At 40.3% G+C, this 15,436-nt stretch overlaps 1 protein-coding gene across 2 annotated transcripts in view; it reads right to left on the bottom strand.

Annotated features, from left to right (window-relative positions):
- Positions 1–1,671: 1,671 nt before the first annotated feature.
- Positions 1,672–15,436, bottom strand: part of dspb (desmoplakin b) — a 29,844-nt gene continuing 16,079 nt past the window's right edge. The window contains exons 18-24 of one of the 2 annotated variants that reach the window (XM_088918206.1): positions 15,026–15,219; positions 14,535–14,697; positions 13,629–13,712; positions 13,059–13,166; positions 12,704–12,802; positions 7,704–9,521; positions 1,672–5,893 (exon numbers count right to left, since the gene is read on the bottom strand). In XM_088918206.1, the coding sequence (XP_088774332.1) occupies positions 2,702–5,893; positions 7,704–9,521; positions 12,704–12,802; positions 13,059–13,166; positions 13,629–13,712; positions 14,535–14,697; positions 15,026–15,219 (5,658 nt within the window). In that variant the 3' untranslated portion in view covers positions 1,672–2,701. The remainder of the gene's footprint in view (positions 5,894–7,703; positions 9,522–12,703; positions 12,803–13,058; positions 13,167–13,628; positions 13,713–14,534; positions 14,698–15,025; positions 15,220–15,436) is intronic. The other variant, XM_088918208.1, reaches the window with a different exon arrangement.

Below are 15,436 nucleotides of genomic sequence, written 5' to 3'. Positions count from 1 at the left end.
AAGGTCTGGCTCTTTTAACCGTCGTGTATGGGTTGCCTCTGATATGAATGCTTTGAATTTCGCTACAAATATAAAGTGTTTCGGACCAGAAACTTTCCGTCAGATTCGACTTGTTTCTCACTGGCTGATCCGTCAGAGGCATCCGAAGCTTGTGAGATTTCATTTAATAACTTCTTATTCATATTTAATGAATGTGGGCGGAGTCCACAATTTTTCGCAAGAGATGACTCGCCCTTAATGCCGAAAGGGTCCTGGTGCACTGCAGGGAGTCAGTTCACCTTCCGTGGAGTCTATCGGCAGTTCCAGGTCCATCTTGGAGAGCAGCATGAAGTTCAAGGCTATTATTGCTCAGTAGGTGGCAAAGTGCATAGGCTGACACCCTCTAAGAGTATCATCATTATTAGTAACAGGTAAGTCATTAGTAACTACTGAGGAGTAACAGTATCTTTAGTAATTGAGAGAAAGTAATTTCATTCTTCCCGAAATTCAGAAATCTAATCCCAGAGTTCCCACACCTGCCAGAATCACAACGGGTCCCAATCCTACTGGGAGAGGGAGGAGGGAACTCAGTTGAACTGGCAGCCCAGTATGTGATCTCCTGTCACAGCCTGAGGAACAGTGAGTCTGTCTCCCAATAATGCTCCAGCCGCCTACAGAATATGTCAATATTTTATAATATGTCTTTATTGTAAATGTCTGTAATATGTCTGTAGATTTTATTTTACTTCTATTTTTGTTTTGTTTCATGTAAATATCATTACTTTCATTTGCTTTGGCAACACTGATTGTACCCATCGGTCATGCTAATAAAGCACCTTGAATTGAATTGAATTGAATTGTAATACTGTTATCATTATGATATTGCATTTGGTGTGATTGTGCAGCCATTACTGGCCTCTTTGACTCTTGAGGCATTTAATAATAATTTTTACTTTTCTGGACACTCCACTCAAAGCGCATGACAGGTAATGGGGGATCCCCTCCACCACCACCAGTGTGCAGCCCCACCTGGATGATGGGATGGCAGCCAGCCACAGTGGGCACGGTGCATTTCAGCACACACCAGCTCTCATTGGGGAGGAGAGCAGAGCGATGAAGCCAGTTCATCGATGGGGATTAATAGGAGGCCATGACTGGTAAAGGCCAGGGGGAAATTTGGCTGTTACTGGGGTCACAGCCCTAGCATGCGAGAAACATTTGCACTGTAACAGGGGCTCATAAGTGCAGTTCATTCACATGCTATTCCTCTATCCTAGTTACCAGCTCCAGTCACTCCCTCTTTACTGGCCCCATCTGTAGGAAAGCACTCATAAGCCCCAAATATAGTTTAAAGCAGCTAAATGTCGGGACTCGCCACCCCATCGTTTGGCCATGTTATCAGATGTATTATGTTTTCCCCCTCACGGTATTTTATAAATCACGTTTTCAGGCTTTAAAACATTCCGAACGAATTAATTCAAAGAAACGCCACCACAGCAACAAGAATGTTTCCCAACACACGAGGTATAATGGTTGGCTGAAAAGGAATGAATGAACGAAGGGCAGATTTGCAGTGCGGACACAGTTTAGGGCAGCGCTGAAGCAGATGTCCACCTAGAGAGCATGTCTGCTTGCAGCTTCACTTCATGTCTGAATATATACGCAAATAATAACACTGAAAACACTGAACAGTTACTCTATAAAAAGGTTTATTACCAAGCGCATATTGAAAGATATTAGTCATGTTTATTTGTGCAGCATTTCATTTTTTGGGGGGGGGGGGGGGGGGGATTGCATACAAATCACAGTGGAAAACGTCTACAGTACAAAGATGTTTTTCAAAACCTGATTTTGTCTGCATAATGGAGGGAAAAAATTAAAGCTGAGTACAGATGGTTATTTGCTTCGCCGATTCGTGAATGCATTTATGCATTTTACAAAATGAAAAAAGAAAACGAATACAAAAGGAACTGGCCACGGCACTGCTGTTTCTAGGCAGTAACAGAATACACAGAAAAATCTCACCTCTATGCAGCTTCGTGCCTGTCTTATTACGGCCGAATTCAAGTTACATGTCATGAATGCATTGGTAAGCAATGAATTGCAAAATTAATATTGGGATATATTGCTCACAATTCCTAAAATACAGCTGAAGAACACTTAAAAGAGAGCCTAAAATCTAGAGCCACAGCATGGTGGTGCAAGCGTTTCCAGATTCCACAGCGCAAACGATATTTTATATCTGCTACCTTATTGTGATTAAAACAGCTTAGACGAACATGCACAGTTGAGCCACTTGAGGCTGCAGACCCTGGACATTTCTGTGGAACAGGGGTATCATTTTCAAAAATTCATTATTGGCTTTTCTACAAAGAAGAAACTTAAGGAATTAGTAAGGACATTGTGAAGAGAATAATAAAAAATCCACACAGTTCCTAAAGAAAATCAGATATTTTTAGTACATGACCAAGTAAAACCAAAAAAAAAATTCTGTCAAAACATATACCAGGCAGATAAAAAATAAGGAAACAAAACTAGCTGCAAAAAATAATCCCTTGCCCTGTATAACTAAGTATTGTAGCTAAATACCAAACAGCTGCTAAATGCCTAATATTGTGTATATCTATTCCACAGCCACTCCCCTTTAAAACTTGAACTTGGTCTCCTCTACGTTTTGAGAAACGTAACAGATCTCGGATCCCCATATTGCTGTTCTATTGTATTACGAGAGAGAGCTGGAGCTAAAAGTGGAGGAGGTGTAGTTGAAAGTAAAGTTTGAAGACATATCTACGCTGCCTCGTCTTGAGCCGCTCCTGGACCCAGAGCGGGACCCCGGCGCAGATGAAACGTTGTAGGGGCTGCTGATTCCTTTAGAGGACATGGAGGACGCATGCAGCAATTTCATCCCAGTGTTTTCTTCCACCATGCAATTTTCCATGGCCTCCTTGTAAGAAATCTTAAGCTTGGTTTTAGGACATGTCAAACTCTTGGCATAGCGCTTGGTATCTTGAAGTTTCTGAGCTCCTCTTCCATCCAGCCAGCCCTTTCTGATCGCTTCTTCAATACTTCTCCTTTGAGTAGTACCGGGTTCCATCAGGCCTCCTGTGACATACTGATACTCAAGGAACCTCTGCCCAGCTTCGTACGGTAACCACTTCTCCTTAATTGCTTGCGCCGCTGACATCTGTCGTTTGGTTTTCACATCTTCAAAGCCTACAAATGCTTTATAAGCTGGCTTCAGCCTCACAGCCATGTCCTGGTCAATGATGCCCTGTCTTACCGCATCATCCAACGTGAGCCGAAGACCATTTGAGGGATTTATGATGCCTCCAGTACAGGCCTGAGCCTCCAACAAACGCTGCCCCGTGATAGAATCCACAAGCCCCCGTCGTACTGCTTCGGTTATGGTTATTTTTTCTATGGTTTCGGTGTCAAATATAGCTGCGATCGGACTTTGATCTTCTAACAGATCCGAGGGGGGCGAAAGACTTATTGAGACGCCAGACCAAAGTTTTCTTGGGGTAGCTGGTGAGCCAGGTGTAAGTAACGTGGGGCTCCTGCTGGTAAATTCAAGACTAGAAGAACTGACCGAGACTTCCCCGGTGCTCTTGGTGGTCAGCATGTCTGCAAACTGCGTAAGGGTCAGGGACCCCGAGCGATATTTCTCCAGTGCCGATTTGTCAATGATACCCTTATCTACAGAATCCTGAATGTCGTACTGCTGGCCGGTTTTCCGATCAACAATTACTACTCTTGACGTGCCATCGGATGAAGTGATAGTTATTTCTTCCCACTCGCATTCCTGCTCGGAGAGCTCTAAGAATGTATCATAGTCAATCAGGTTCCGGTGAAAAGCTTCACGTACTGTCATTTCCTTGTCAGTGTCAGGATCAACAATCACCACTCTGCGCTTGCGCAGGGTGTTCTTCTGGGTCAACTGCTGTTGTTTCTTCTTATCTCTCAGTGGAAGTAGGGTGAGACCAGTCTGTTTATCCTTAATGCACCGGTCTTTAAGCTGCAGATATGTTAGATTTTCTTCAGTGTTTGGGTCAAAGAAACCTTTGGTGTCATCCCCTTCATAAGACAAGATATCGTTCATTTCTTTATCAAAATACCCACGTTTGTAGGCAACATCAACGTCTATGCGGTGACTGTGTTCGGGGTCAATTATGCCACCACTTGCAATCTGAGCTTCCAGCAACCTGATGCCATGTCCTTTCTCAATGAGTTCCTTTTCTATGGCTTGAAACAGTGAAATGATTTTCCCCGTTGATGGGTCTTTGTATCCGGTGACAGCCCTTTCAGCAGCCAAGAGTTTGTCCTTAAACTCTCTGCCAATTATGCCTCTCTTATAAGCCTCTTCCACTGTCAAGCAAATATTATTAACAGGATCCACCATGAACCCTGATGCTGCTTGGGCTTCCAGAAGTTCCAGAGTGGTGCCAGGTCTAAGCAGCCCTTCTTTCATTGCTTGGTAGATGGAGAGTGTTCTGTCATTGGCTTCATCATAAATTCCAGCAATACAGCTTGAGCCACGCAAGTAAGACTTTAGTTTGTCTTCAATATCTTGTTTGGAGAGTTGTCCTGCAGCCAATTTTTCTGCATCCGACTTCTGTAAAAGGTTTGAATCTACCAGCTCTTTAATGGGAACTTCTCCTCTGAGTCCTGAAACGGTCATGTCTTGCTGAGGCTTCAAGTGAAGGAGCAGCAAACTAGTGTGAGGCTCGGCTTTGCTCAATTTTTTCAACTGAATGTAACTGACATTTTCCTTCGTTGCAGGGTCTATGTAACTAGTTGGTTTCTTATTGAGAGATCTGTAGAGATCCTCATCAATTAACCCCCGATCAAGGGCCGCATCTTTCGGAAGGAACACGCTGAGGACAGGATCAACTATACCTCCGGCGGACTCCTGCGCTTCCAACAAACGGATAGCTGTTGTTCTGTCGACCTGTCCCTTTTTCATCGCTTGACTGACGGACAGCAGCTTGCCCGTATACGGATCCTTGAAGCCAGCGCTAGCCGCTTCGGCTGTGAGCAGCACGTCTCTATCTTTTGCATCTACTAGACCCCTGGTACACGCAACATCCACTGGAAGCCTTTCACTTGTTTTGGGATCGATAATGTGCCCTGTGGCTGCTTGGGCTTCTAATAGCATCACAGCGCTTTCCGGAGAGATCAAGTTCTTTTTCTTGGCGTCCGTGATTGACAGCTTCCCCTGCGATTCAGCCACCACGCCCGCTATGACCCCTGTACCTTTTAAATTGAGCTGGATGTCTAGGGCAACTTCATCTACTGTCTTCTGTCCCTTGAGAAGCTTATCCAGAGTAAGTTTATCAATAATCCCACAATCGTACAACTGATTAGCTGTGACCTTTCTACGCAACCCGTCAAACACAAGTTTGGAAGAATCCACCATGACTACGTTCGTGTCTGTCTGGGTTTCTTTGCTGTAAGCGTAGGGACGCTGGTTAAGTTTTCTAAGCTCCCTCTCCATGCTTTCTTTTGTGGATTCCAACTCTGACATCTCCCTCTCCGTACTTTTCAAACGGTTTTTATATCTTTCCTCCATCAGTTTTAACTCCGCTACAAGCCTTTCAACTTCATTTCTCAGCGAGTTTCTCTCTCTCTCAAGCTTATCTTTCTCTGTCTCACCCTTCCTGACTAAGTCCTCTTTCAGCTCATACTGGCTTTTCCAGTAATTGAAATCATTCCGAATCTGCTGATTTTCATCTTGAAGGCGTTGCTTCATGCGAATTTCAGATTCGAGGGAAACCCTGATGCGGCTGAGTTCGTCTTCATATTTCTGCATTCTAGCTTTGTCCTGCTCCAGTAGCTTGATCTTCAGTATAAGACTGTCCTTCTCTTGCAAAAGCTCATTGTACTGAGTCTGAGATGCATGAACCAAGGAGGAGGTCTGCAAAAACAAGAAAACAAGGTAATAAGAAAAGCAGTGTACCTTAGCAATGTACCTTTTGAAACCCTGGAATATGATTTAGGAATACCTGACAAGATGTACAGATCTTGTAATAATCAGAATACAATATGTTGTCCCTCTTTTATGTACTTGTCTTTTCTATACACATTTTATTACTAGATAAGTTACTTAGGTTTAAAGAGCTCCTCAAGGAAAGAGCACAACTTAAGTCCAAAGAGGCAAGAATACAGTAGGTTTTCTAAGTCTCTTTAAAAAATAATCAACAGCTGAAGACCTCTGAAAAGTGTTCCGACTGGTCCAAGTAAGTTAAACATGAGCTTGGCGAGTACATTTATTAGAGCAGAGACCTCTGAATTTCATCCAGACCCTACAGCTCACTAGAAATGGAACTGGCCACATCTGCCTTTGCCTACTACTATCGAAAATAAAAATGAAACAGCCTGAAAAGGTCTTATTCAGAGAAACACTCTTGCAGTAAGCTGTTGTTCTATTAAAAATGTATATTCAATAAACAAACTATACACATGTACAAAAGCCTAAAGCATCAAAGCCAAGCATTCTATCACAGCACATGAATAGAAATCCATCACATTTTTTTAGCTATGAGAATTAAAATAATTGTATATTGAAGAATGTGCATTTTTTACCTACAGTCATCCGTCACTGACAAAGACACCATAAATGCTTAATAGCTCCTCCATTAGAGGAGGTAGTGAATTATTTTCATCATTACACAACATCTGGGTCATATATATATATAAAATAGTAAATTGTATAACTTTCACTTACAGTAGAACTATTTTTTAGGATATCTGAATACATGAATAGTAATAGTTTTTAAGATGGTAAATAATGCCCTTCTTCAATGTTGAATTTGTGAAGTTCAACTTAATTGCATTGCCCTACCTGTATACGATGTCTAACAGCATGGTTGACCACCAAAAGTACAGTTGCATTTCTTCTTAACACTGGCTAATACAGTGGATACCTTAATCTGTTTTTTTATTTTGTTATTGGAAAAGTCATTTTCAAGTAAACACTTTACTTTTTCATGAACCAAACAAAAACTATCATGACTAGTGGTATAGGACTTCTTTTCCATGTATTTCAAACAGGCATTATAACAATCATAATAAAATCTGTGAACTTTTTGAGGACATTCCCTACATTTACCACTTTTGTACAAATGCCACCCACTCTTCTCACTTAAAAAAATCATTCATTTTGATACTTGCTTTTCCTAAACTAAATTAATCAATGGCTCCAAAAGTGTCTAAATCAGATCAGGCACATTAGGTGGAAATATAATAAATTATAGATAACAAGTATTGCTTTAGCATGATTTGTTTGAAGAAGAGAATGAACAGAATATGCTTATTAGTTTTTGGGATGTTCGGGGATTCTGTAGTAAATTTCACATACACTGCTTCCTATAATGGATTAATATACTAACTCATTAAATACATGTTAATATATTACACTGGATCATTCATATTTATTGTGTATAACTAGTTTTCATTTTGTAGGCAGTCTAATCTTCCAAAGCTTGTAATCACACAGGAATGGAGATTAATTTAATGTATTTGCTGAAAAAAATCAATGAAACTCACAGTGATAAACAAACATCAGATACTAGCTGCTGTAATAAGTAAATCAAAAAAGGAAAGCAAAGCAGAGCCATGCATGCAAAATCAAAATCCAAACATGGTAACTAGCTTTTTGCAAGGATAACAAAAACTCTGACGACAAGTTAAAGACTTTTTAAATGAGAAAATAGTTATAGGAGTACCTCAGTTGTTTGTTTTTTGAATTTTTCAATTTCCAGTTTCAACTTTTCCCTTTCCTTGGACAACTCATTAACAAGCGTCTGATGCTCGAGTGATCGTTTGGTGCTGTCTTGCAGCTGGCGTTGCAGGAACGAGATCTGAGAAAGGGTTTCGCTTTCACCATCGTCTTTGCTCTTTTTCAGCTCGTCCCTCTCCTGCTTCAGCCACCTCAACTCTTCCTCTAACCTCAGACGCTCTTTGGTCAGGTTCTCAGTGAGGTTCTGCAGCCTCTCTATTTCAGACTTGTTCTCATTGATAATCTTACTCTTTTCCTCAATGGTTCTGTACAGCTGCTCGTTTCTGAGATTTGCTTCTTTGACGTTTGCCTGCTCCTGAAGGAGTTTGTTCTGCAGGGTTTTCAGGTCAGCATTCAGCTTATCAGTGACAAGTTTATGCTCTTTCAGGCTCTGGTTTAGGGAGTCTTGCTGGCTTTGCAATTCTTGTTGAGATGTTTTACTTATTATGGAAATGTGCTCCTGCTGCTCTCTGAGCTCTTTGATTGTATTCAGATGTCCTTTGCAGGACTGGCTCATCTTAGCTACTTCTGCTTCTAAACCTATTCTCTTTGCAGACTCTTCCCTTGCTACCCTCTTCTGATCATCCACTTCAGCTTCCAGCCTGTCAACCATCTCCTGAAAGTCTTTAATCCTGTTCTGGAGTCTGACAGCATCTTGTTCTGCTTTCTTCTTGTCCCTCGTCTGCCTTTCCAATTCTATTTTGACCACACTGATCTCCTGCTCTGTTGACTTCAGCCTGTTTATGACCTCAGTAGAAGACTCGTGTTTTTTCTGCAGACTGATCTGAGTTTGTCTGAGAGAAGTGTTTTCTGTTTCCAGGGCTTTTCTTTTTCGTGCTTCCTCTTCCAGGTTCTGCCTGAGCTCACTGATTTCCTTGGTTTTGTCCTGGATTGCTTTGGATGAATCCTCAAGGGCCTCTTTGTGCCTCTGGCCTTCTTCACTCCGCTGCCTGATGATGGTCTGTAACTCGATCTCGACCTCCCTTCGCCTCCTATACTCTTCAGTGCCAGATGCCTTCTGCTGGTGCACTGTTTCTTCAGCTTTCTTCCACATTGCCTCCGTTTGACTGATTGAAGTCCTCAATCTCCTCACCTCATCTTCCAAGTCCCTCTTTTCTGACATAACTCTTTCGAGCTGCAACTTCAGTGCTGTCGAGTCCTCCTCTCTCTGCATGCTTATCTTTTGGACACTTGTCTTTGTGACATGGATTTCTGACTCGTACGTTTTCTTAAGGTTAATTATTTCCTGATTGTGTTGGTTCCTTACCTTTGAAAGCTCGGCTTCGAATTCACGCTTTCGAGCTCCCTCGTCCTCCAGTTGCATTTTCAGCCGTTCGATCTCTCGCTCCTTGTCCTTGATTGTCTTTTCGATGTCGATCTTTTCCCAGTTGACGTCGTCGAGCTCTTTCTGCCTCTTTTTGATGACAAGATCAAATTCTTGCTGTTGACTGGAATACCGCTCCTCAGCCAGTTTCCTCTTCCTCTTTTCTTCCTCAATCTGATAGGTTAGCCTGGTCACCTGCTCGGACAGGTCTTTGACTTGGGTGAAAGTGCTGTCCAGGTTCTGCTTTGCAGCGCTGTACTCCATTGCCTGTGTCATTTTGACAGTCTCCATGGACGATAATCTTTCCTTATGTTCATTCAGCTCCAGTCGGTATTTGGCTAGGGCATCTTCCAGAGCTTTATTCTTTTGGGATTGGTCACTACTGTCATCTTTCCTCCGTTTCAGCTCCTCTTCCAAAAGTTCAATCTTGGTGTTCCTTATCTGAATGATTAAAAATTGAGGCTTCTTGTAAGTTGTTACTATGCATGTTGGCATACCCCCCAAAAAACATTTCATCATTGTAAACCCCTTCAATTTTACTTGCTCTTTGACAAATTTTGATTCTCCAATGCATGCGGTAATATTTTGTTGCCAATTACCACACAAACAAAATCCCAATTTAGTTATAGACTACATTTTCCTCCCACTGGTATTACTATGGAGCAACAAAATCACAAGTAAGCATCAATTGTTCATGTGTAGTGCTTTTGTAAGCTGTTCCTCCTGTTTTGCACCAGGACCATCCCTAAACTCTCTAAAATACAATGTCTTGGATTTTAAACTTAAGTTATTGTTCGTTTAAGATATGAAGCACTGCATTCAAGGATACACAATCGGATGAATCCAGATACAAAGGGAATGCAGCAACACCCTCTCAGAACTATGACTTCAAAGTAAACTGAAGCAATTTTGATGGGATGTTATAGAAACCGGTTGCTATGCAAAGAGGATATACAGATAAATTTAATTTGGCTAGAACCGTAACTTGTACTGTACTGGTCTGATTAATCTGCTAGTTTACAAATAGATTATAAATAGTATAGTATAAAAAGTATTGATAATCTGCTCATCAACAAATAATCATCAACAAATCACTACTCTTCTACAATATGGGTAAAAAGTAAAAAAAAAAGATTACCTGGCCTATTTCAAACGAACAGTTCTAGCAAATACAGTGATCCTGTAGATTGTGATGTGACAAAAGGGTACAATAAGGCTTTGCTAATCCAATTTTTAAAAGAACACACGTCAGGACCAGGGGTGAAACAAACACCAGAGCCAAAAAGCAGCCAAATTAAAGGGGTTTATGGAAGAACCAAAATTGTTCAGAATTTGTGAACATTAATTCAAACAACCATTCATGTTTTTTTTAAATAAAAACATTTAGAATGTGATTGCAGCATACAGCAAAATATTTAGTAGTTTTTTCCTTACATCCTAGTAACAATTTTTAGCCATATGCATGCAAAACGCAAATAAACACTATATTGCCAAGAGTTTCTTTGTTGTATTCTGATGTTTTACTAGATATAAGTAATATGGAGTGCATGATAACTGTAGCACTTGACTCATTCTTTCAAACACCATCCCAATAAATTCAGGATTATTATCAGGATTATTTTATTGAGATTCTGCCATGGATGGGATTCAATGCCATAAATAATGACCGGAAACAACAACTCAAATATGAATAAATTCATATTCTTCACCAGTGGCACAAATGGTTTCAGAACGAAAATTACTTTACGCCCTGGGTGTCTATGATTACATAAAAGTAGTCTGCATATGTATTTTGTACAACAAAAGAAAGTGCACACACAACAGAGATGCCTGCTGTATTAAAGTTTAATAGTATTTAAATTACTATTTTGAGAGCACCTACGGAGCGGAATTTAAATCAGCATCAAAAGAAACATCACTCATCACCTATTCATATATGAAGAAAATTACTTTAAGTCTCAGCCAGGGGCGTCAATGTTTTCTTGTACCAATATAACAGTAAATTTATTATGCTGATTAAGATTTGTCACCAACAGGACTAATCAATAGAGATACTACCCATGAAGTGCCTTGCTCAAGGGTACAACAGCAGTGTCTCTCCTGGGATTTGACCCCACAACCTTCCAGTAACAAGTCCTGACCACTTCCCCAAAACAGCTGCACAGGGGTGTGGATCAGTGGTTACGGTTTGTTGACACAACAGCCATGTGATGTCAAACACTGCTGGCTGTGCGATTTTGAAGATTCATTCTGATGAATCAGTTCTGGGCAGATGATGTCATTCTCAGCTGCCCACTTCACTTCAAGTCATCTGCGATTCTAGGGGGTTGTCAGGATTTCCAAAAAGTCTTGGAACATGCAAAACGTGTATTCCTCTCCGTGGGTGCCCGCAAAATCTTCTCTGCTTCAGACAACCATGGCATCACAGTAACATAATTGAGCAACTTGACTGAAAAGGTTCTCCTGTTCCTACAGCTCTAATTAGAGAGAAAACGTTCATCTCAAAAGCTAAGCTATTAAAGTTACATAATAACTGTACAGTGCACAAGTGATGACCTCTATAAATACTCCTTGCCAATTATTCACAAGACTTCTCACCCATTTACCACCATCAAATGTGTATTTCAACAACAATGTGTTAAAAACCATGTATGTCTACTTGTCCAATACTTTTTCCAGAGCTTACATACAGACATATGAAGAAACGTCATTTATTTACAAAAGTTGTAATGTTGGGAATGCGGAGACAAGATGCAAAATCTGGCAGAGAGCAAAAGCAAAGCTCTGAAAGACCACCCTAAGAAATAACACAGTTTATCTTCACTGTGAATAGGGCACCAGCACAGTGAGCATCAGTGACAGAGAAGGAGGAGCTGCAAGAAAACCACTACAGTCCCTTTTCAAAATACACCACAAATCGGAATACCTTTCAGCCCTGAAGGACAAATGTTTGAACAAATTATTTCCTTAAATCGATGGCTTACAAGTGTTCCAAGTCTTTAAAATCAGGCGGCCTTGAGTGACTAACAAAAGGTACTGGATTGCAGCTCAAAGAGACCAGGGCTACAAACCCCAGTCAGAGGGTATAATTCAGAGCTCTATTTGAACACAAATGGGGATGTTCCTAATTCTGGGTTATGAAGCACTGCTCCGGAAAACTAGAAAACTCTGTTTTAGTTCCATTTCACATCACATTCCTTCCTGATCTAAGCAGACACGAAAGCTTTTGACTATGCTCATGGAAGTTTAAAGATCAACACACAATGATATAGACCACAGCTGACAGAATGCAGCACATCTAATGGTCAATTTACTTGTATTTTTTATTTTTGGGCAACATGTCATTTATAAAAATATAATTTACTATTGGCAATATAGGGTTAATTCCTTTTCCTTGGTATGTATTTTTTCTACTGTAGTGCATTTAATCTCTGTATTAAAGTTTCTGATTTTATATGTTTTAGCAAATCTGATACTAAAGTTATTTTATGATACAATACATCAGGTATATACATAAGCTATTCCTATAATTTTCACACAGTTATACTATTTATGTATGTATACACTTATACACATAAGTGTCATAAATTAAGCTATTTACTATAGGCTTCTCCATATCATACCTTTATTTCTTCCAGGTTTCTTAGCATTTCCCCCAGGAACTTGTAATAGTCACTGGACCTTGTGAGGAGTTCGATGTAACGAGACTGCAGATCTGCTGACTGAAAGACAAAATGGTTTATTTTAAATGAGAAAATGAATCATGTTATATTCAGAAACAAAAAAATACAGTGAGGCTGTACAACTGTCACTTTAAGCTTTGGAAAATTAAAGAATCCTCTCCCTACCTTATATAGTACCTTATTTGCCTTACATTATTATTAAAATTTAAATTATATTTTTTAACAATAGGAACAAAAGACAGTCAATCTGTGAAAAGCAAATGAAAAACACAGAGGAAGGCATGCAATGTGCTACCTCCTGCAGTATGACAGTGGAAGGGGACTGCACCATAGTCCTTTTAATCGGTATGTTCAGCAGCGTCTCCAGCCCTGCGCCGTATGAAGCAAGTTGGAGCTCATAATCCTGGAAAATGAAAGAACACCACTTCAAGACACAAGCCACTCCAAGTAATGTGATTGTTTCTAAAAAACTGACCAAAATGTCACTTGAGCACATCCCTGTATTTTATATGCAGTATCTCTATTGTCCCTTAATACAAATTATTTGATAAGTGTTAAAGTTTCCTTTCTCATTGTCAGTCATCACCATTTCGACTTTTGTTCCCCCACTTTCCAAGCAGTGCAACCACTTCTCCTCGTGCATGTCTGCAGCAACTGTGATGCAGGAATGTACTGCAGGCATTCAGCCATGTGACAGTGGCCAAGTTAACACGTCAGCTACAGTATTAACAAGATGGTGTTCCTGACATACAGTAAAGTGGGCACATGTATTATATTAGCGCATACTTAAAGCTCTTTTAATGGAAATAGTTCTGTTATGTAGAATGTACTATATTTCAGCAGGATACTACAGAACAGCATTTACCTTCACTGAATTTGAGCATAGCTCTGCATTCTTCTGAACATCTTCAACTTTGTCCCTCTTTCCTTTTATTTCAGCATGCAGCATCTGCCCATTAAAAAACAAAGATAAAAAAAAAAACATTAAAGCATCACAGTGATAAATTCCAAATTACAAAAGGGACAGAAAAAAATATTTCCTCCCCGGAAAGATTTGAGATGACGAAGGCCTGATAAAAATGTGACTCCCCAGCTTCCTCCCCAAGTAAGAAGACACTGTGGAGTCTGACACACTGGAATGACGACTGCTCTGCAACTTACAGCAGCCAACAGGCACAATGTGTGAACACATAAATGGCAGCAGTGACCTCCCAGGTTGTGGTAAACGCTCTGAGCTTAAACACTCTGGTCTCTAAATTTGACTATGGTCTGGGTGAGCAAAAGGCACAAAAGAATATTCTGAAAGCACACACAGCATACCAGGGAAGTCTGGTGTACAGGAAAATGAAGTGGAAGACAGGCCAAGATGCATGACATTTAATCAAGAAGGAGCATAATATATGTGGATTGCTCTTCTGGGGGCATAACAAGCCTTAATTAATTTACCTTTTTGCTTACACCACAATGCTTAAGGTTTTCAATGTTAGCAGACAACGTTCACATCAGTTTAGGGGGACGGAGCAACATGATTAAAGAGACCTCTAAATGATGCTGGACAGTGGACCTCAGGGACCAGAGAAGGGCTCCTCTGGCATAATATGATTAACTGTATATTGACTCTGTTTATGTCCTTTGATTGCAGATGTTATACTAATGTTTCATATAAATCCTTACCAGCAGTTACCATTTTTTTGGTTTATGAATTCTACATTCAAACATTTAAAAAATAAAATTCAACAAGGGAAAAAACTGCATTTGAATATTAAAGTACCTTTTGCTGATTCAGATAGTCCATAATTACTTTGGTATCTTCAAATTTGCCAGACTGGAGCGTGTCTTGACGTTGCTTTGCTTCATCAATCCACTTTCTGAGCACTGTGCTGGTCTGTGTGAAGTGCTTCAGCTGCTGCAAATGCTTCTCCAAATCCCAAAGTCTGAAAAGCAAGAACAACTTTTTAGCTCATTTTTTTTTTAAAGAAAAAGTTCTGAAAGAGCTCTTGCACTGTTACTGCAAGGGCAGTTATGGGCACCAATATCAGAAAACTGTACTCATTAAGCCTTTAGTTCTGGTTTCAAGAGCAATCCAAGGAGAAAACAAACATCTCTTTGTTTTGGCACCTGTCTTTATTTGGAAAATAAGACATCTTTCTCCATGCTGGAGAAACATACTGCATGGCATCAACCGATGCCAAGTGTTGCAGTGCCACAGTTTAGTCCTACAAAGTTATGAATTCACAGAAAGTTGAAGATTGTAAATCTTGCCTGCTGTCAATCTGGGCCTGGATCCTGCGCCAGCGATCAGACATCTGCCCCACCACCTCCGCATACTTTGACAGATCCACATCGCACTTGTGGAACGAATCATCGATCTGGCTGTTCCAATGCACTGCATTATGCAGATGCACTTCCATATTTTTGATAAGGTCCTTTCTGGCCTCCAGATCTAATTTCATTTGCTAAGAGAGAAAAGGCGACATATGCAGTTTATATTCAGCACGTTGTTAAAATGAGAAGTGCTGAATTTCGTATCACACCATGTAACAATTTAAAGTTTTATCTGCAATTACTAACAGTCTCCAAGTTGATCCAAGTCATTAATCTCCTTTATAACCATTTTTGTTTTGAATGACGAAGCGCTCAGATGCAACTATCAACATCTATTTAAAAGACCCA

The sequence above is a fragment of the Atractosteus spatula genome, chromosome 6 (genome assembly GCF_055471065.1).
Source record: "Atractosteus spatula isolate fAtrSpa1 chromosome 6, fAtrSpa1.hap1, whole genome shotgun sequence".
In the NCBI taxonomy this organism is placed as follows: domain Eukaryota; kingdom Metazoa; phylum Chordata; class Actinopteri; order Semionotiformes; family Lepisosteidae; genus Atractosteus; species Atractosteus spatula.
Note: the sequence above shows the minus strand (reverse complement) of the source record. Positions and strands in the feature narration are given on the sequence as shown.